This window comes from Erpetoichthys calabaricus, chromosome 11, assembly GCF_900747795.2.
Source record: "Erpetoichthys calabaricus chromosome 11, fErpCal1.3, whole genome shotgun sequence".
NCBI lineage: Eukaryota > Metazoa > Chordata > Cladistia > Polypteriformes > Polypteridae > Erpetoichthys > Erpetoichthys calabaricus.
In genome coordinates this window covers 81,406,477-81,427,243 of record NC_041404.2, presented here as the reverse complement: position 1 = coordinate 81,427,243, position 20,767 = coordinate 81,406,477, and the positions used below count along the sequence as shown (strand labels likewise).

General features: G+C 39.8%; 1 protein-coding gene and 1 long non-coding RNA gene across 2 annotated transcripts; one reads left to right on the top strand and one right to left on the bottom strand.

The window, feature by feature from the left end:
- Nucleotides 1–2,906: 2,906 nt before the first annotated feature.
- On the bottom strand, nt 2,907–4,868 carry LOC114660641 (uncharacterized). Its single transcript, XR_003717738.2, has 2 exons — nt 4,472–4,868; nt 2,907–3,095 (listed from the first exon to the last, which is right to left on the bottom strand). It is a non-coding gene; the product is annotated as an uncharacterized LOC114660641 (long non-coding RNA).
- Nucleotides 4,869–6,165: 1,297 nt separating this feature from the next.
- Nucleotides 6,166–9,785, top strand: si:ch211-39i2.2 (DNA damage-inducible transcript 4-like protein-like). Its single transcript, XM_028813461.2, has 2 exons — nt 6,166–6,464; nt 8,764–9,785. Exons 1-2 carry the CDS (start codon nt 6,323–6,325, stop codon nt 9,249–9,251), a joined length of 630 nt encoding a protein of 209 aa, XP_028669294.1. The 5' UTR covers nt 6,166–6,322; the 3' UTR covers nt 9,252–9,785.
- Nucleotides 9,786–20,767: the final 10,982 nt, after the last annotated feature.

Genomic DNA, 20,767 nt, shown 5'->3' with positions numbered 1-20,767 from the left:
TGTTAATTCAGAACTCTTAGTAATTTCATTTAATGCATGCTTTGCATTTCCTCTTCATGTTGATTTCCAAGTCAAATGCCAGCGGAATTTTATGAATACGTCATCTCAGCAATACAAGGTCATCACTAACACTGGGGGAGCTCATCAAAAGAACTGTTTGTTGTGCTTCTACAACTGGTCCACAAAAATAAGGAAATGTTTGATAAGTGATATAGAAGACCACAGAAGTGTTGATTTCTGGCATGCCGTGTAAAAATGTGTTCCCTCTTTTTTCAGATCACATCATTCAATTTTATATCTGTCTTATGAAATTAATGCAAATAAATGAATGGAATTTTCTGTATTATTAATGATATGTTAACTGTACCCTCCTCTGTACTAAAATCAAACAATGTTCCACTTTGTGTGTGCTGTTAGAGTTAGGTTACTTGACAACTCTATACTTGCCCAGCATGAGTGAGAGTGAGTATGTCCTGTGATGAATTGGCAACCAACCAGGATTGGCTCCCATCATGCAGTCAGTGCTGCAGCAGTAGGTATCAGCTTCCCAGGACACTGAACTGGATAACTGGGTTAGAAAATGGGCAGATGGAATGGCAACATGTTGCATGTTGGTTGGATATGACTTTGTTGACTGTACTTTGTGAAAATAGCACTGCTACTACATGAAATTTTACAAAGCTAACAGCTCAGTAAAATTCACAGGATAAAAAGGGATACTATACTATACCATAACATTCTCAAACCCACCTAACTGGATTGAGGGTTGCAGGGATAGTAACTGGAGTAATAATACTAAAATATTTACTAGAACATAACAAATAAAAAGAAATGATGTAAGATGTTGAGAAGAGTTCAGGATAAGTTAAAACTCTTCTAAAAAAAGAGTTTTCTCTGCATTTTGTTCTAAATATACTATGTTTCTATTAGAACCAGCAGAATCTCTGCATTAGGGGCAAATTGGGAACCTTTGCCAATTTCTGGGCAGATAGCATTGTTGTGCAAAAATAAAATAAGTAGTAAACTTTCCTCAGTAATGTAACATATTGTTAAATTGCTTATACAAAATCCAACTTTGTCATCATAATCTAACTTTTATGATTTTTTCTGATGCGTTCTGTCCAATTTCCTACCTAGAAAAATATTCCTTTTCCAAGTATGTGAAATTATCTGTGTGCCTTGTACCACTAGCCTGGTTTCCAGTTGCTTGGACAGACTATTGGACCCTGCTGTTCTCTCAGCATATGCTTGCTTATGTGTTTGTGAATGTGCAGCCTGAACTGTTCAGTTTCGGCTTGAGACTTTTGAAGAAACCCACCAGTTGATTTTTTGTGAAGAAATTTAAAGGGTATGTGAACTTGCACATCCCACTATTTTGCAGTAGTTGTAATTTATTATCATGAGTTACTTTGATTATTTAAATTCAGTTTGGTTTAGCATTTTGCCCATTGAACAAAAATTGGAAACTCATGAGTATTCATTTGTTGCATTTCTGATTTCAGTATTGAGCATTTGGTGTTGATACTTAGATATCTTTTAATATTGTCTTTGATTGTTGTACATTATGAAAATATTTTGATAGATCTTCACTTTTGTGATTTTTCTATGACATTATCTGATTGACATTTTATCATCACTGATGCTGGTAACCTAATGTATTGTAAAAGGCAGTGTCACTCCCTCATCTGAGGTTTACTGGAAGATGTCTCCTTTCTTGGATGCCCTCCCAACACCACTGCTGCTGCATTGATCTTCCACATCTCCTTCAAAGTTGCTCCAATGATATTTTTCCTGTTGTGTCCCCTACCTGCACATTTATGCCTCCAGCTCGGCCTCACACTGCTCACTTGGGGTCAGAAACAACACCATCTGTGCTCACTTTCCACTGACTACATGAGATGAGCAGATTCAAGCCAGGATCTTTCATGATAATACCAGCAACCACATACCAAATAAATTGGATTTAAGCAGAGGAGTGGATTGTGGGGACTCTGCTCTTAAACTGCTTGATTATCTTTCTCTCTCATACTCACAAACAAATCTGCCCATCCACCCTCTGCACAGCTTCTCAGGATGGCTACACTCCTTCTGCCAGTGTTTCTATCTCTCCATGCTCACACACACACACACGCACACACACACGCACTCACCTTCTGCACAGATTCTTGGGATGGCTCCACCCCTTCTGGTAGTGTGTCTCTCTCACTCTCTCTTTCTCCATGCTTACACACACACACACTCACCCTCTGTATAGCTCCTCTCCCCTTCTGCCTGTGTCTCTCTCTCTCCCTCTCTCCATGCTCACACACACACACACCCTCTATAAAGCTTCTCTGGATGGCATTATCTGACAGCATCTTCCTCTCTCACGCTCACACAAACACACACACACACACACACACACCTACTCAAACCCCCTCTGCATGGTTTCTCGGGATGACTCCAACTGTTCTGGCAATGTCTCTCTCTCTCTCTCTCTCTCTCGGATCCACATCACCCCACCAGAATTTTCAGGCCTAAAATGCTACTACTTAGAACCCCCAGCATTTCCTATAGATGAGGATGCTCGACTCTAGGAGTGTATTCTATTCATCTATTGCTGCACTCACATTTTTATGCCCATTTCCAGGGCATAAAAATAAAGAACATGTCTAAATGTTGGGCTACTAGGAGCATAACATTGCATAACGGACCCTTAAGTGTTGGAATAAATGAGGGTCATGGTATAAACAAATTTTTAAAAAAATACAATAAGCAACCCTTCTTAACATGGATTTCTTATATTTTGTGATGCTCCATCCACCTGATAGAGCATTTTATACAGTGGGAAAACCCTATAGATATTCCTTTTTTTTTTCTTTTTTTTTTACTTATTTTGGCTCGTTTTTACATGTAAATTTAATGCATCCTCAGGGACTGTTTTACAGTATTCTTCCAGCAAAATGCACACAGAAAGCAGCCAGGCTCTTCTGAAGCAGTGTAATTCTAGCCTCAAGTGGCGCTCATTGAGCAATGAGTCATAGTGCGTCAATGTTAGCGGCTGCTTTGCCTTGCAGGGCTGAATCAGGTATTCTGGGGGAGGTCACATGCGTCTGCTTTGACAGAAGAAAAAAACCAAAGGAGAGGAAATTTACAAGACATGTTACATCATACTTTTAAAGAAAGCTGTTAAATCATAAAATTTGGTTTAGAATTCAGTCAAAATTCCTCCATTTTCATGAACACTCTTAACCCTGTGTGAATTGTGCTCTGCTTTACTCATCCTGCCTCAGTCATTAATGGTTGTAAATGTAAAAGTGCCAAAGTCTAAACTGAAACTGGCTCTATTTGCCTTTCATGAGACCACTTTGTAGCCTACCCTATGATTCAGGATGTGTCATTCTTTATGCTGAAAGAGAGAGGCAATAGCACTGTTTCAGCAGAGTTGTACAATAGTGTTCAACCCCGTATTTCAAAACTCTTTCATTTCCATTGAAATATGTTAGAGCTGTAACTGCCCCATGCACCATTCACGTAACATGCACGTAAGGTTGGGAGCATGTGCTAATAGCGCATTGCTGTACCCACCTCACAATGAACCACCTGAATTAGGGCCCAAATGCAGCAGGTGACACCTTAGCACCATACTGTACAGTGTGAGGTTATTAACAGTGGCTGGAGTGCCAATCCTGCCACCAAGCCCCAAGTTTTCCCTGTAAGTTGGAGGACCTGTTTTTAGGGCTGGATGCAGATTAACATCATACCCAGGATAAAGCAATTGCAGGTTAAGGGCCTTGCTCAAGGTTCCACCTTTGGCGTTTAGCACTAATATAAATACTGTTTACAGTACAGCTTATTAAAAAAAAAAAGAAACTTATGAATATTCACTTGTGTTTCTGTTTTCAGTCTTGAATATTTGATGTTGATACTGAAATATCTTTTATCTCAATCACACAAAGGATTAAAAAAACAAGTACTGCTTAATAATTTCTCAGAATGCAAATAAAATATTGAGTTCAGTCATCATTCATATTTTTTAAACATTTTAGAACTTATCAGTAGTGTTTCTTCCTTCCCTAAAAATTATTTTAAAAAAAAAGCATTGTTTACCTTGCTCTGGTATTTATCATCAGAACCAGATTTGTAATTATGTCTTTCAGAAAGGCTTCTTGCTAAAGAAATAAGTATAAATGATTGCATGCTATACACAGTAAATAAAAAAAACAGATAATCAAATTCAGGACAATGCAAATATGAAGCAAGTTTGTTGAAGGTCACTTTCTAAACAAATGGTGATTAAAACATGAAGCTCTCATGTGGGATCGGAATGGATTTCCTCTGTTTGTACAAGTCAGTTCCTGCTGGATGAATTTAGTGCAGTATCTTCTCAAGTAACATTCTCAAACCTGCTTACTCTTACATTAAGAACATGCCTTTGATTAATTAATTGGGATTTATTTACTATATACTCTCAAACAATTTGTATACCTACCCTTTCATTTTCAAACTTGCTCAGTCCTCTTCAGGCCCATTGGAGCTGCAGCCTATCCCAGCAGCATCGAGTGCAAGACAGAAACCAACACTGGAGGAAGTGCCAGAATATTGGTGGCCATATACTCATCCACACTCAAGTCATGCTGGGCCAGTTTAGAGTTGGGAAGTGACCTAGAGTCACTGTAAAAAAAAGAATCTGCAAATAAGGAGGAAAGTGTGCAATACCTTTTTTTAATCTGAACAATAAAAAAACAGTAATGGCCGTTACATCGATTTTGGTAAGATACGGAGTGGGCACAGCAAAGTCAAATGAGGGTTCGGCCAGCAAACAGTGGTTTCCTCTCTGCAGACCTTTTTGGTTGCATTTTTTGTGAGTCCTCTTGAATAAATATGTAAACCATGATCAGATCAGGTCGGGTTGGAGAGCATGCACTAGTACACCCACCACACAACGAAACAGCTCAGGATCCTGGTTGGCATCCCCCCCAGGCAGATATGGGTCCAGTCCCACCCTCTGGAAATGACCATCTATCTGCCACAGCCAGGTGTTACGTGGGCATCCCCTTAGCCTGGTCCAGCCACTCGGGTCCACAGCAATGAGGATCCTGTGAGCTGGATCACCCTCAGGGAATCGCACTACGTGGCTATAGTGCCGTAACTGATGCTCCCTCACAATGCAGGTAATGTGCCTCATTCGGGTAGACCAGTTGGATGTTGCATGGTGCCAGGGTGCATCACAGCAGGACTGAACAAAAGGCAGACACCAAAGTCTAAACAGGGAACCTGTCCATGCACAAGCACATTCACTTACATACCCACATTCACTTATATGGGGCCAGTTTACAGTCACCCATGTCTTTGGGATAAACACCAGAATGCTCAATAGAAACCCCCCCCCCACACACACACAAATCTGGGCAGGATCTGAATCCTATCACCTGAGGCAAATAAACTGCCACAATGGCTCAGGACAGTTAAGTCAGGTTTTGTGTATCTGGGTCTGATGGATCAAAGCTAGGGGGTGTTCAGTGACATAGTCAGGACTTGGGTCAAATGGAGCTCTTCCGTGATCACTGGATTAGTCACTGATTTTATGAACCAATTTTTCCCGGTCCCTACGTGGCTGCTAACTTTAAGACTGGGACAAATCAGTCCAGTGGCATATAGGTGGAATACACACATTTACTCGTAAAAGGTCAGGAATCAAATGCAGGTATGCGGACTGGTAAGGAGGCAACACTTGCCAATATGCCAGCCTTGAGTTTAGCACCCTGTATTCCAGTGGGATGAATGGCAGTATTGCAAGGCGCTATACGAAATAAAGATTGGCTCCGCGGAATTTGACCAAAGCACCCCGTGGTTCTCAGTTGGACTAGATGATAGAAAAAACCTAACTATGGAGGTGGGATATCTCGAGGTCTTCCGTGAAGCACCCTTTATGCAGAAAATTTGCTCAAGCGACCAGCGCTGACTGTGCAGTTACATTCCCGCTGCTTAATCGCTTTCAAACTGGACCTTGTTCTCTTCAGCCGTGGTTTTCCAGATCCACGCGAATTCTTTTTCCTCCTTCTGATGAAATCTTAATCAATTCTTACTTTCCAGAACACTCTAAGAGCCGTGCCCTCGCTGCGCCTCCAATCACTGAGCAAAAGCAGCACCGCTCTCGCGCTTGCCCCGCCCCCTTCGCGTCTTTTCTACAACTGTCGGACAGAGGAGCCCAGCTGATGCAATGCGACTCCTTATATAGCTCCACTCTCCAGTCACGGGACGCGCTTTCATTATAACAGCGGTGGTTGAGAGGTGCTCGGCTTGTGTGGCAGTCGATGCTCTGCTTCTATCCTCTCGAGTAATGGGTTCTGCTGCGAAAGAAGGCGGCTTCCGAGAGCTTATGAAGCGCGTCTTACACCAGTTTCTGACTGCCAAGAAAGAGAAATTAATCGAAAGTCCGTTTGAACGAGACTGCGAACAACATCAAACGACGGCATTTTTCGGTGAGTCTGAGATGACCTTTTTCTTCTGACAGGTGGCATTTTTTTTTTTTTTGAAAGTTTGGGTAGCGAATCTGTGTTGTTACAGGTCTGTCAGGTATTTAGAGGTTTTGCCTTCTAAATCGTACTCCTGGAGCGCAGAACATCCTTTCCATTAAGCTAAAGGACAAGAATGTGCACCGTTCTTAAAATGAATTATCTGTAGCGATGCATAAGCAAAAATCATCTTTGCGACCAGGGATTTTACGGGTGTCCAGGTGAAATTACTATCTTATTTTCGTGCGACGTTTGTATTCGTTACCCAGTTTTACGGAGGTGGTGTACTGGATGTACCTGTTCTGATACGATCCTCGAGCGAGTTTAAGCAGAAGAGCGCCTTCGTCTCTATAAGAGTGGCGAGCGACTGTAGATACATTCGTTTTCGTCAGTAAGCCAGTTCTTGGCAGATTAATTTTTATACGCGTTTTAATTGAAATGAAGTTGTCATAGGTTATTATCACAAGCCAATTATTTGAAATGAATCGCAGCACTGGAAGGGACACAATAGGGTACAAAATGGCTCGCTCATATCTGGTCAGTAATTGATTATAATCGGAGGAAACTGTCGCGGCGATGAAGAGAATATTAAAACCAGTCCATTCATATCATTGGCTTAATCTAATGGTTACGGGGGTGTATTGGAGCCTACTTGTTTGTTCGCACGAAGTTCGGAGCCCACGAATAACCTGAACAGGAATGTCCTTTGAATGTGGTGGGGAAAACCCACACAAACAATGACGGACTCGTGGTGTGTAACAACCGCGCTAACCACTGCTCGATCGTAAAATCCATTCTTTTTCTAAAACCGCTTATACAGAGCAGGGACGCCGGAAAGCTGGAGTCTACACCAGTAATCGTCAGCCGCCACAGTATTTTTTTTTTTTTTTTTTTTTTCCCAATTAATCCACTTCAAACGGTGCTTGTCATGCCAGCCTTTTACCGTGCGTTGCAGTAACGCTAGACTGCTTGAATTACAGAAACTCTTCTTTAATTCTTCGGTGGCATGTGTGGGATCCTTTTTATGTTAAAAGCTTCAACTTTAGTTAAGCTCACAGATTTGTTTTTCGGGAGGGGGCGTGGTCTAAAAATCAGGTGAGGCGGACGGTTTCACGTTATCACGTGATTTCACAAACTCAAACCCGGTCTGCCTGCATTTTTAGTTTCAGTACGTTTCAGATTAAGCATGTAACGAACTAAGATTAAACCGTTTGTCATCAGTAAATCATCGTGCTAGTAAAGGTTTTTTTTTTTTTTTTTTTTAAATGCCTGCAAACGGGAGTTCTCAACCCATCCAAAAACATTACGTCACATTGGGTCTGTTTTAAGGCGGTCTTCCACTTGCACCCGGTGCATTATTGCTGTTCTAGATTAAAATTACTTGTAATTAGAATTCATACGCAGTTAAATATAACCAATGCAATATGTATACAGAAACGCGTGTGAAAGTATCTCCCGATTTCCTGAAATTATTTAATCCAATGTCAAGTTCATAGGCTTTCATCCAGTGCACCAGATTTGTGCACAATGTAGAAACCATCCCAGGATAGAACACAATCTTCATAGTGGAATTCCGTCACAGATCGACCAAACTCGTGTCTTTGGGATGTAATTGGAAACCTGTAACACTTGAAGAAAAAGCCCACTGGGTCCCTCAGAATCCACGGACTTAAATTTTAACATGCCTAGGATTTGAACCACATCTCAAAGAGCTGTGACGCAAGATCGCTAACCAAAGTGTTGCCCATCTTTATGTACTTGCGTATGTTTTTTTTTTTTTTGTATGGATCTGTGCTAGGTTAGTTGCTTTGCAACATGAAGGCACTCCACAGTGCACCATAGTGGGGGCAGACATCAATAATTCCAGCAGAATACAAGTAGTACATGAGAATGGGTCTGTCATCTGATCTGTTATGGTGTCCTCCTAGATCAGTAGAAGTGATCCAATTAAAATAGCAGTAGCACCTATTGGTTTCACGGGTCATGAAGAAGAGTTTTTGCATTACTAACCCATCAAAACAATTGCTGGAGTTGTTTTGAACAGCCATTCCAGTAGGTTGAATTACAGTACACTTCCCAAAAATGTGGTATCTTCCTTGATTTAAATGCACAGACCGTATGATGCATCATCCTAAAAATGATTTAATGTGATGCTGCTTTTACATTTAATTTCCGACAGTGGTAATTTTACAATCCTTGAATGCAGTGTCCTTCATCAAATTAATCAGGTTTGAATTTCTTTTTTGTTTTTCTTTAATTATTGCAGAGTCACAACTGCTGAACTTCCCGTTTCCAGGTAACTGCATGTTACTGGAAGAAGCAATGGATGCAGTTCAGTCACAACTAGCAGGGCAAATTGAACTGTGCTTATCATCTTCAAAGAAGTCTCGGCTCCACTGCCAAGAACTATTGATACCCAAGCATTTGTGCCAGAGGATAGCACGTGATATCATGTACATGTCTGCCAATGAACCTTGTGGCCTTCGTGGAGCTGTCATTTATGTTAACTTGGAAGTGGACGGGTTGTGTAAAACTCTGGGAAGAATCCAGCAAGACAGCAGTGTGCCTCCTACTTTCGAGCTCACGTTAGTTTTTAAAGCGGACAAAAGCAACTGGTTTAGATTAAAACATTTTTTAAATGTTGGTGCCTATTTTGGCCCTGGATCTCACAAAGTCCTCAAACTCAGCCCTGGCTTCCGACTGGTTAAGAAAAAACTTTATTCTTCTGATGGCCCAGTAATTCAGGAGTTTTAAACATGAACTGTCTTGAAGTCCTCCCCTTCCGACGAAGACTTTACAAAATTGGTCGAGCTTTTTTAAATTTCAGTGTTTTAATCTTGGTCCAATGTTATTTTTATTTGAATGTCTAATTAGGCTGTCGGAACACTAAGCAGACTGGTTTTTAGTTCCAGGTTAATGGTAAAAGAAAGGACACTTGAGCTTTTTAATTTGGTGGGTTTTGATCAGGAACAAGTTTTGGAAAGACCTTGAACGTGTGGTGTTGAAAAATTTGATGGGTTTGGAGAACAAATCTGCTAGTTACAGAAGAAACACAAAAGCAAAGTAATTTTTTTTTTTTTTTTTTTCCTCAAAAAAAGCACTTTTTGGATGGAGTTTTTAATATATCATCAATTAGGTTACACAACTGTGCACTGTGAAATCTCAGATTATGCTTTTACTGTATATTTTGAATTGTGATGTAAGGTTGTGCTCACATTAATCACTATGCACTTTTTGTTTTATTTATCCGATGTCCAGTATATGCAATTGGAATAAATTATTTTTTTTTTTATATTTGTCAGGTGTGTGGTGTTTGTGCCAACTAGTTGTGTTTTGAATGTTTGCTTACACAAATATTACTTTTGGGTGACACTAAATGCTCAGAAGATTTTAACACTAATATCTGGTGTCCACTACTTGAGCTCCCCTAGCCGACTGCTTTTTAGACTTCCCCATGTTTATAGGATCACAAGGACAGATTCAAGCAGTGTGGAGCTGGAGCTAGATTGGCTTGAAGTAGTCCACTGGAACATACAGAACTGTGAAATCAGTCGGGAGGTATCCACTTTATTTATTTTTTCTGATGGTGGAGTGTGTGTGTTGCCCAAGTTTCAATATCATTGTCCCATATCCCGATTTTTAGATATAAAAGTTAACAATGGGTCTTTGTTTGTGGGGGAAGGAGGTGATTATGGGGATTAGAACCAATATCCTTGAATGAAGCTAGGTAAAATGTTTTTAACCTGAGAAGTTGCTGCACTTGGTTCTTGGAGGGATCTATCAAAGGCAATATTAACAGTGTTTGGTAAGAGATGCAAGATGGAAAGAATGTGAAATATTGGAATGTAGTTGGTAAGGTGCAGCAATGGTCGACTTGAATTATTTAATTGATTTAAAATGCTGGTACTAAAGCAATAAATTGGGGTGTTTTTGACCATTCTAATGCTGGATAGAATGCTTACCACACATCCCTTGAATAATGCGAGTCAGAACTTGCACTGAATTCAGAGTATTCAGACCCCTTCACTTTCAGTATGTTCCTTGTGTTGCAGGTTTGGGGTTTTTTTTTTTTTGTTTGTTTTTTTTTTTTTAATTGCCATTTTGCCAATTAATCTACACCCCATATGTCAATGACCAATCAAAAGGTGATTTTTGGGTTTATTAAAACTTCATTTCTATAAGTATTCAGACCCTTACCTGTGGCACTCCAAGTTGTGGCCTGGTGCATTCTGTTTGTGTCCATTATCTTTTGAGAAGTGCCTAGAACAAGACCGGAGTCCATCTGTGGCAAACCGAAATGACAGGACATTTAGAAAGGTGTGCACACTCCTGTATAAAATGTTCAACGATTCATACTACATATTGGGACAAAAAACAAGCTAGGATGTACAAGGAACCTCCCTCATCAAATTGTGGCAAAGCCTTATCACCAAGTGTATGGAACAATTTTTAAAGCTTAGAGTGTTCCCCGGTGTACAGAGACCCAAATAATTTTGAAAAGGAAGAAGTTTAGAACCATTAGGACTCTTCGTAGAATTGACCATCTTGCCAAACCAAGTAACCAGGTAAGAAGGGTCTCGACCAGAGAGGTGATCAAGAACTCAACGAACACTCTTAATAGAACTTTCAGAAGGCCTCTGCTGTGATGTGTGAATCTGCTGGAAGGATGACCATCTCAGGAGCACTCCATCAATCAGGTGTTAATAATAGACTAGCTAGATCGAAGCCACTGTTGAGTAAAAGGCACATGACAGCTTGCTTGGAGGTTGTCAAATGACATTTAAAGGATCCTAAGACCATGAGGAGAAACCTCCTTTACTCTGATTGGACAAACATCAAACTCTTTGGGCAGAACTGAGTTACAAGTACTATGCCTGGTGACAACCAGGAACTACTCCACCTGTGTGTTACCATCCCTGTAGTGACACTTAATTGTGATATCACCATGCTATAGAGGTGCTTGTTAGTGACAGGGATAGGGAGACCGGTCAGAATTGAGGGAAGGGTGAATGCAGCCAAATAAATACAGAGAGGTCCTAGAAGGACTCTTTCAAAACATCTCGCACAAATGACTTGTACTCAATCTGAAGCGGTACAGTAGTAGACACTAGATCACCTTTCCAACTGTATTTTATGTTGACATTTTGGTGTTTATGTTTGTTACACAAAATAACTTTTTTTTTCTTGTTGGATTATTTACTGCTTAGTCCTTAGTGAGTACACATGGCTTTTTCTGGAAAGGTGTGGGGGAAGAGGTCTTATTTTAGGAGTGTGTTATAATCTTGTAAATAGTGGAGTTCAAGTTTTAGATGTAATCATTGCCTGTTTTTTTAACACAGTATGTTAAAACACCAACATGGGGTGAAGCCTGTCTTGATTTAGTAGTTTGTAATAATTGGGATATAATTGAGGGTGTAGAGGTGATAGAACCACTAGGGTCAAGTGACCATAATATAATAAAATTCTATGTGTTTTGGGAGAGTGCAGATACTAAGACTAAAGCTGTTAAGTTTGAATTTGGTAGCGTAAATTCTGAGCAGATCCGTCAAAGTCTAAGGAAGATAGACTGGGATAAGCTTTTAAGTGTGGAGATAGTTGAGGAGCAGTGGAACAGGTTTAAACACATTCTACGTGTAATGCAGGACAGGTACATAACTAACTTTGGAATTAGTAGGAAATTTTTTTAAAAATTGGAAGGGTTAATAAAGAGTTTAAAAAGAAGTTGCAAAGGAAAAAACAGCTGTATAAGACTAATAACTCTAATGTGAATCGCAGGGCGTTTAAGAGCAATCATTAAGAATATTAGGGTGGCTAAAAGACAGAGAGGAATACAGCAAATAAAGTGAAAGACAATCCAAAGAGATTCTGTCAGTATTTCACAAGTAGAAGAGCAGTCAAGGAGTAGGTGAAGTGCATCAGAAATCGTAAAGGTGAATTAAAAAATACAAACAGTGAAATAGTTGCTTTAAACTCACATTTTTTTGAGGTCTGTGAGAGAAAGTAGATAACCTCCAAGCAGTAAAACCAACAACTAAGGAGGTATTGAGGTATTTAGAAATTGTAGAGGGATAAGTACTGTTGAGATTAAATAAGCTGAAATCAAACAAATCACCAGGACCAGATAGTATTTATCCTTGAGTTCACAAGGAGATTAGCAAGTAGGCCTACATACAGAAACCCTTGACACATGTTTTTAGGAAGTCACTACACACTGGAGAAATTCCAGAGGACTGGAAAATGGAAAATATTATCCTGTTATAGCTGTGACTTTTCCAGTTTACAAAAATCGAGCAGCTACTGAGTCCATGAGGTAGGATCAGGCATGAGTTAAAAAAAATAAATTTCTCAGTCCAATAAAGTCTGTTTTAAAAAGGTTTAGTGGAAATTCAAAGTAAAAAAGTTCACACTAAAATAGAGAAAAAAGTTCTTACACATATTACACAAGCAGAATTAAAAGGCAAAATGGGAAAAATGTTCCTTCTTGTTAGATTTCAGTTATTTTCTATACTTAAATGTTGTGTTATTTCTCTGTGGCTTTACTTAATACATTCAGCACATTCTATACAGTACGACACAGCACAGTTTGAAATTGTATGCCCTTCATGCTTAACCAAATGCATTTGTAGTCAAAAGGGACAAGAAATAATAGAACATTCTATTTCAGTTTAGCTTATGGGGGATATAACAGAATCTCCCATATACTATGCATTAATATATAAGCAAACATCTTAACATAACTAGGAAAATAGTTTACATAACTTAATTTAACATAACCTTACTAAGTAATAAATGGCTCTTACACCTGTTACAAAGGGTGACCGGGCAGATCCAAGCAACTATAGGCCAGTAAGCTTAACATGCATCACGGGAAAATTAATGGAAGGAATTATTAAGGATAAGGTGAGCAACACCTTGCAAGGACAGGAGTTTTACAGAACAGTCAGCATGGGCTTGGAAGAGGGAGGTCGTGTTTTACTAACATGCTGGAATTCTATGAGGAAACAACAAAAGGGTATGAACAAAGTGGAGCATATGATATCTATCTGGACTTTCCAAAAGCATTTCATAAGGTGCCACATGAGAGGTTGGGCATCAAACTAAAAGAAGTGGGAGTTCAGGGTGTTGTTTGTAGATAATAATTCTTTACATTTATATAGCGCTTTTCTCACTACTCAAAGCGCTCTCCACACAGGGAGGACCCAGGAAGCGAACCCACAGTCTCCTCACTGCAAAGCAGCAGCACTACCACTGCGCCACCTGATGGGTGCAAAATTTTCTCAGACACAGGAAGCAGAGAGTTATGGTGCAAGGAACCTCAAAAGAATTGGCTGATGTTAAGAGTGGTGTTCCACAGGGGTCAGTGCTATTGCTGCTGCTATTTTTAATATATATAAATGATTTGGAGAGGAATATAAGTAACAAGATGGATGAGTTTGCAGACAATACCAAGACAGGTGAAATGGCAGATATCTGGAATCCATAGAATCATTACAGAGGGAAGGACATAGACAGCCTAAAGGCTTGGGCAGATTTGTGTGAAATGAAATATAATGTAAGTAAATGTAAACTATAACATGTAGGAAATAAAAATGTTAGGTTTGAATACTTAATGGGCGGCACGGTGGTGCAGTGGTAGCGCTGCTGCCTTGCAGTTAGGAGACCTGGGTTCGCGTCCCGGGTTCTCCCTGCGTGGAGTTTGCATGTTCTCCCCGTGTCTGTGTGGGTTTCCTCCGGGTGCTCCGGTTTCCTCCCACAGTCCAAAGACATGCAGGTTAGGTGGATTGGCGATTCTAAATTGGCCCTAGTGTGTGCTTGGTGTGTTTGTGTGTGTCCTGCGGTGGGTTGACACCCTGCCCGGTATTGGTTCCTGCCCTGTGCCCTGTGTTGGCTGGGATTGGCTCCAGCAGACCCCCGTGACCCTGTGTTCGGATTCAGCGGGTTGGAAAATGGATGGATGGGTGAATACTTAATGGGATGTCTGAAAATCACAAGTACACCTTATGAGAAGGATTTAGGATTCGTAGTGCACTCTACACTATCAACTTCCAGGCAGTGTTCAGAAGCTATTAAAACGTCTAACAGAATGTTAGGTTATATAGTGCCTTAATGTGTAGAGTACAAGTCCAAGAAGGTTATGCTCAAGCTTTATAATGCACTGGTGAGGCCTCATCTATTGTATTCCCATCTAGTATTGTGTGCAGTTTGATCTCCAGGCTACAAAAAGGACATAGCAGCCCTAGAAAAAGTCCATAGAAATGCGACTAGGCTGATTCCAGGGTGACAGGGGATGAATTATGAGGAAAGGTTGAAAGAGCTGAGCCTATACAGTTTAAGCACAAGAATATTAAAATGAGACATGACTGAAGTGTTTAAAATTATGATGAGAATTAGTACAGTGGATCAAAACTTATTTCAAATTGAGTTCATCAAGAACATGGGGACACAATTGGAAACTTGTTGAGGGTAAATTTTGCACAAATATTAGGAGGTTTTTATTTACAAAGAGAATCATAGACACATGGAATACATTACCAAGTACAGTGGAACCTCGGTTCATGACCATAATTCGTTCCAAAACTTTGGTCATAACCTGATTTGGTCGTGAGCCGAAGTAATTTCCCCCATAGGATTGTATGTAAATACAATTAATCCATCCCAGACCATACGAACTGTGTGTAAATATTTTTTTTTTAAGTTTTTAAGCACAAATATAGTTAATTAAACCATAGAATGCACAGCATAATAGTAAACTAAATGTAAAAACATTGAATAACACTGAGAAAACCTTGAACAACAGAGAAAACTAACACTGCAATAGTTTGCGCTATAGCGCTACCAACCGCTGGCTAAAAACACTTTTTTAATGAGTTTTAAGCACAGGGAAAAAAATGAACATTTGAAAAAATCCGTAATTTAATAAACCACCAAGAAAAGTAACATTGCAACAATGCATGCTACGAACCGATCGCTGTAAACAGAAGTGAAAACAAAAAAGCCCAGTGCATTCAACTGCCTTCTCTACCTTATGTGTCCAGCCCTCTCGCTCGGTCGCTCGCCTTTGTGTGTGTCTCTCTCTTGCGCGCCTGTGTGTGTCTCTCTCGCGCGCCTGTGTGTGTGTGTGTGTCTCTCTTTCGCGCGCCTGTGTGTGTGTGTCCCTCTCTCTCTCGTGTGTGTGTCGCGCTCTCTCTATCTTGCTCGCTGCACAGGAAGAGACTGAACGCGTACAAACCGAAAGGGAAACTGGCTTGTTCGTATACCGAGTGTGTGGTTGTGAACAGATGCAAAAGTTTGGCAAACTTTTTGGTCGTAAACCGATTTGTACGTGTTCGAGATGTTCGTGAACCGAGTTTCCACTGTAGTGTGGTAGACAGTAGGACTTTAGTGACGTTTACAATTAGATTTGATGTTTTCTGAAAAGAATTAAGTGGATAGGACCGCAGTGCTTTGTTGGGCTGAATGGCCTGTTCCCATCTAGATTGTTCTAATGTTCTACTTATGCAGGCTGCATCATGTATAAAGGGCGGCACGTTGGCGCAGTGGGTAGCGCTGCTGCCTCGCAGTTGGGGGACCTGGGTTCGCCTCCCGGGTCCTCCCTGTGTGGAGTTTGCATGTTCTCCCCATGTCTGCGTGGGTTTCCTCCGGGCACTCCGGTTTCCTCCAAAGACATGCAGGTTAGGTGGATTGGCAATTCTAAATTGGTCCTAGTGTGTGCTTGGTGTGTGGGTGTGTTTGTGTGTGTCCTGCAGTGGGTTGGCACCCTGCCCGGGATTGGTTCCTGCCTTGTGCCCTGGGATTGGCCCCAGCAGACCCCCGTGACACTGTGTTCGGATTCAGCGGGTTGGAAAATGGATGGATGGATGGATCATGTATAAAAACTGTTAATTCAAAGTCCAACAATATTAGTCAGTTCTCAATAAATGTTCTACCTGCACTGAGACAAGTTCGGAGGAAACACTTTTGCCATTAAGATGAGTATATTTGCTTGCAAGGATGTCAACAATCAAACTCTGCCGGTTTGCATTGCAAATGTGAGATGTGACTCACTAGAATGGTTACACTGTCATATGACAGTGATCAAATTCTAACATATAACATTAATCTAAAATCATAATACCCAGTGAGAAGGCCATTCTATTTGGGATCATGAGTGTTGTTACACATGTGCGTCAGAGGATCATCTCACAGGCTCTGTTCTTGACATAGTCACTCGCCATTAGATACGGGGGTCTTCCCAGACTGTCTTAAGACTGCTGTAGTTAAACCCGTGCTTGAAAATTTTAGACCTATTTCTAACCTGCCCTTCTTAAGTAAAATCCTAGAGAAGGCGGTCATTATGCGGCTAAATGACCACCTCAATAAACATACTATTCTTGAAAAGTTTCAGTCGGGTTTTAGAACAAATCACAGTACAGAAACTGCACTCGTTAAAGTAGTAAATGACTTGCGGGTAAATGCAGACAGAGGCCGTCTATCTGTTTTCATCCTCTTAGATCTGAGTGTTGCATTTGATACCATTGACCACAATATTCTTAGAAATCGCCTTAGTCAATGGGTAGGCCACTCTGGCAATTTCTTAAATTGGTTTGAATCCTACCTGGCAGGTAGAAAATTCTTTGTTAGTTGTGTTAATTATACTTCAAAGACACACGATATTCTATATGGTGTTCCACAAGGCTCTATCCTGGGTCCACTGCTCTTTTTGATTTACCTGCTTCCATTAGGTCAGATTATTTCGGGGCATAATGTGAGCTACCGCAGCTATGCTGATGACACACAACTGTATTTATCAATAGCGCCTGATGACCCCAACACTCTTGATTCACTGACACAATGTCTTACTTGTGTGTCTGATTGGTAATTTTCTCAAACTAAATAAGGAGAAAACAGAAATTTTAGTGATTGGCAAAAATGGTTATAGTGAGGATATTAGAAATAAACTTGATCCATTATGATTAAATTTCAAGACAGAGGTAAAGAATTTAGGGGTAACTATTGACTCTGACCTAAATTTTAAATCACATATTAATTAGATTACCAGGACAGAATTTTTCACTTAAGAAATATAGCAAAAGTTAGACCTCTTATAACATTGCAAGATGCTGAGAAATTAGTTCACGCTTTTGTTTTCAGTCGACTAGATTACTGTAACGCACTCCTCTCAGGACTACCCAAAAAAGACATCAATCAATTACAACTAGTGCAGAATGCAGCTGCTAGAATCTTAATGAGAGAAAGAAAATCCAATGACATCTCTTCAGTTTTGATGTTACCTGTGCCATTTAGAATTGACTTTATAATACTGCTTATGGTTTACAAAGCCTTAAATAATCTCGCTCCATCTTATATTTCAGAATACGTCTCATCTTACACTCCAAATCGTAACCTTACATTTTCAAATGAGTGTCTACTTATTATTCTGAGAGCCAAACTTAAAAGAAGTGGTGAGGCGGCCTTCTGCTGTTATGCACCTAAAATCTGGAACAGCTTACCAATAGAAATTCGCCAGGCTGATACAGTGGAGCACTTTTAAACACTGCTAAAAACCCATTATTTTAACATGACTTTCTCATAGCTTCATTTTAGTTTAATCCTGATACTCTGTTAATGCATTTAATTATTATTATCAGTCTTGGTGGATACGAATACCATACTAACCCCTACTTGCTCTGCTGTTCTTTTTCCAGTTTCCTGTGGTGGCAATCTGCTCCACCACTACCTGATCAAAGCACCGTGATGTCCCTACATTGATGGATTAAAGGCCAGAAGTCCACATGACTGTCATCAAGTTCTTCCATGTGATCCCTGAATAACATGAGGACTGATTGATGTCATTTATGTTAGGTAGAATGCCTAGAGGGGGGCCTGGCAGTATCGTGGCCTAGGAACCCCTGCAGATTTTTTTTTTTTTTTTACTCCAGCCGTCTGGAGTTTTATTTTTTGTTTTTTCTGTCCTCCCTGGCCATCAGACCTTACTTTTATTCTATGTTAATTTGTATTGCCTAATTTTATTTCTTATGTGTTTTGTCTTTTTTCTCTTTCTTCATCCTATAAAGCACTTTGAGCTCTATCGTTTGTATGAAAATGTGCTATATAAATAAATGTTGTTGTTGTTGAGGTATGTAATAACCCGCTGAGATGAGAAGGGTCACTACTACAAACACTCCATAAAACCCAAGCCTCCCAGAAGGTGTAGAAAAGAATATTCTTAAAGCTGATGATTTGCATATATTTAAAGAGAATCATAAAGCATGTATGAGAACAAGTATTATATATTCTGATGCACATTAGTATAGTATGGGTTAAACCATAAAAAGCCCTCACTTGTCTATTTTATTATTTTACTCTTTGCTGCTGCTAAGCTTAAAAACTTCAGTCAAGGAAACTGTGTACTTTTAGAGGGCTAAACAGACCATTGTTTTAAGAAATGCAGCCATTGAGGCTTTGGCCATGAGAGAAAACAAGATAAGCCGTTTGCTTCCATTTGCAGCAGCTGGGTCTCTGCCTCCCTATCTGCTTGCCTGGACAGGTGATGACAAGTCAAGGAAAATGCAGCTTATAAGAAACAGAGTTATTGTTTTAGGGGTGCAACTGCTCCAACCTCTAGCCCAATATCTAATGTGTGGGTCTGCCTGATTCTGACTTACTGGTGGGAATCTATTGATAAATAAGTTTTGGACACCTGCACAGGATATGAAGTAATAATGGCAGTTTTGCTCAGGTGATAGACATTAGGTATGATGGAAAGAGCCAGAAGGAGGAGAGTATTTTGCATAAGTGATAAGAATTGTAATAAATGTAAGCTTTCTGAATACGCTAATTGCTCATTTCATTTGATTTGGGTCCGTGTATGCATTCCGCAATAAAACTTGATTCTGCCTTCCTGAAACTCCGTGTACCTTCTTTGAGTAGCCACAACAAAGGAGACGTCATTACTGGCACAAGCAACCTGCCTGACGGAGCTTCCCTATCACAATGACCTTGGCCAATCAGTCTGATAAGCCTTATCTCTTTAAATTGGTTACCTCACATAATGGGAAGATTACACACTGAAGAGCGTTACCTTTTGTTTTGCATTTTGTGTCCTCGGACAATAAATGGGAAGAGCCGGTTGGCACCTCAGATTTTCTTGTTTCATGGAGCTGTCATTCCTGCACCCATTCATAGTTTTTAAAGCACAAACATTCTGGATCAATGGATCCCAGTAGCACCTGAGCAAGTCACATTTTGTAACGTGAATTCATCTATTATCTTAACCTTGAGCCCTTTTATACACTGAAATGCATCCAGTGATGTTCTGGAAACCAATGAATGTTTGATTTTTGTCGACCATTTTATCACCCAGATGGAAGTGTAAGCGATTTTGCAAAAAAAAAAAAATCTTGCATGTCTTGTGCAAGGAAGGCAAAATTCTGACTAGGTTGAAAAACTAGCAGATATTTTTCAAAATTGCTGAGTCCGAATGTTTGTCACCCTAATTGTATGCTACTGGAAAAAGCAGTTTCAACAACCTTGTACTGTATATTAGTACTTTTTGGAGCTGTTTCACTTCATAGAGAGCCTGAACACAATGAATCAACAGCAAGAGTCCTTTTGCTTTTCATTGTATTGAACATGAACATGTTTTTTTGGGCCTTGTGGGCACATCTTCAGGCTGTGGTCTATTTGCTTATCGAACTTATTGTTTTGACATCACATTGTCATGTATGTCTAAATCAATGAAAACAAAAACAGTATAAACTAAGGGTTTTCATAAATGAAGAAGGCCTCTAAATGTCTATATTTTGTAATGTCTATAAAGAAAGAGATCAGCAGAATGATTGGATAAAATAGTCGAGATACCCAACAAAGGTTTTTATAAATCAATGATTATGACCTGCCTTATAATAAAAATATGAAATGGACTAGAAAAAAATGTCAAGGGCCAGACTAAAATGCAAAAAATAATAAACTGGCTATCGCTGCCGCTGGAGAGATTATGGAAAACATTTGCTCAGTAATAAACTTTCAAAATAATGTAGAATTACATAACATGACCTTTACAAAACTAAGCAAGTGTTTATTAAATTAAGTGTAAAAAAGACAGCATGTTTCATGTAAAATCTGCTTTTCTTGGCCACATATTGTTTCTTAATATGTCACAAAAATTCAATTCAATTTATTTTTGTGCAAAACTTTTAACTGCATGCAGGCTCTGAGGGCTCACACATATTTTACAATTATTTTGCAATTAAACAGTGGCATGGTGGGACAGTGATTAAAGCTGCTACCTC

Excerpts from the sequence above, each read along its gene's own strand:
- si:ch211-39i2.2 (XM_028813461.2), top strand. The coding sequence starts at position 6,323 with ATGGGTTCTGCTGCGAAAGAAGGCGGCTTCCGAGAGCTTATGAAGCGC. Across the intron at positions 6,465-8,763 it reads TCAAACGACGGCATTTTTCG|AGTCACAACTGCTGAACTTC; the intron begins GTGAGTCTGAGA and ends TAATTATTGCAG.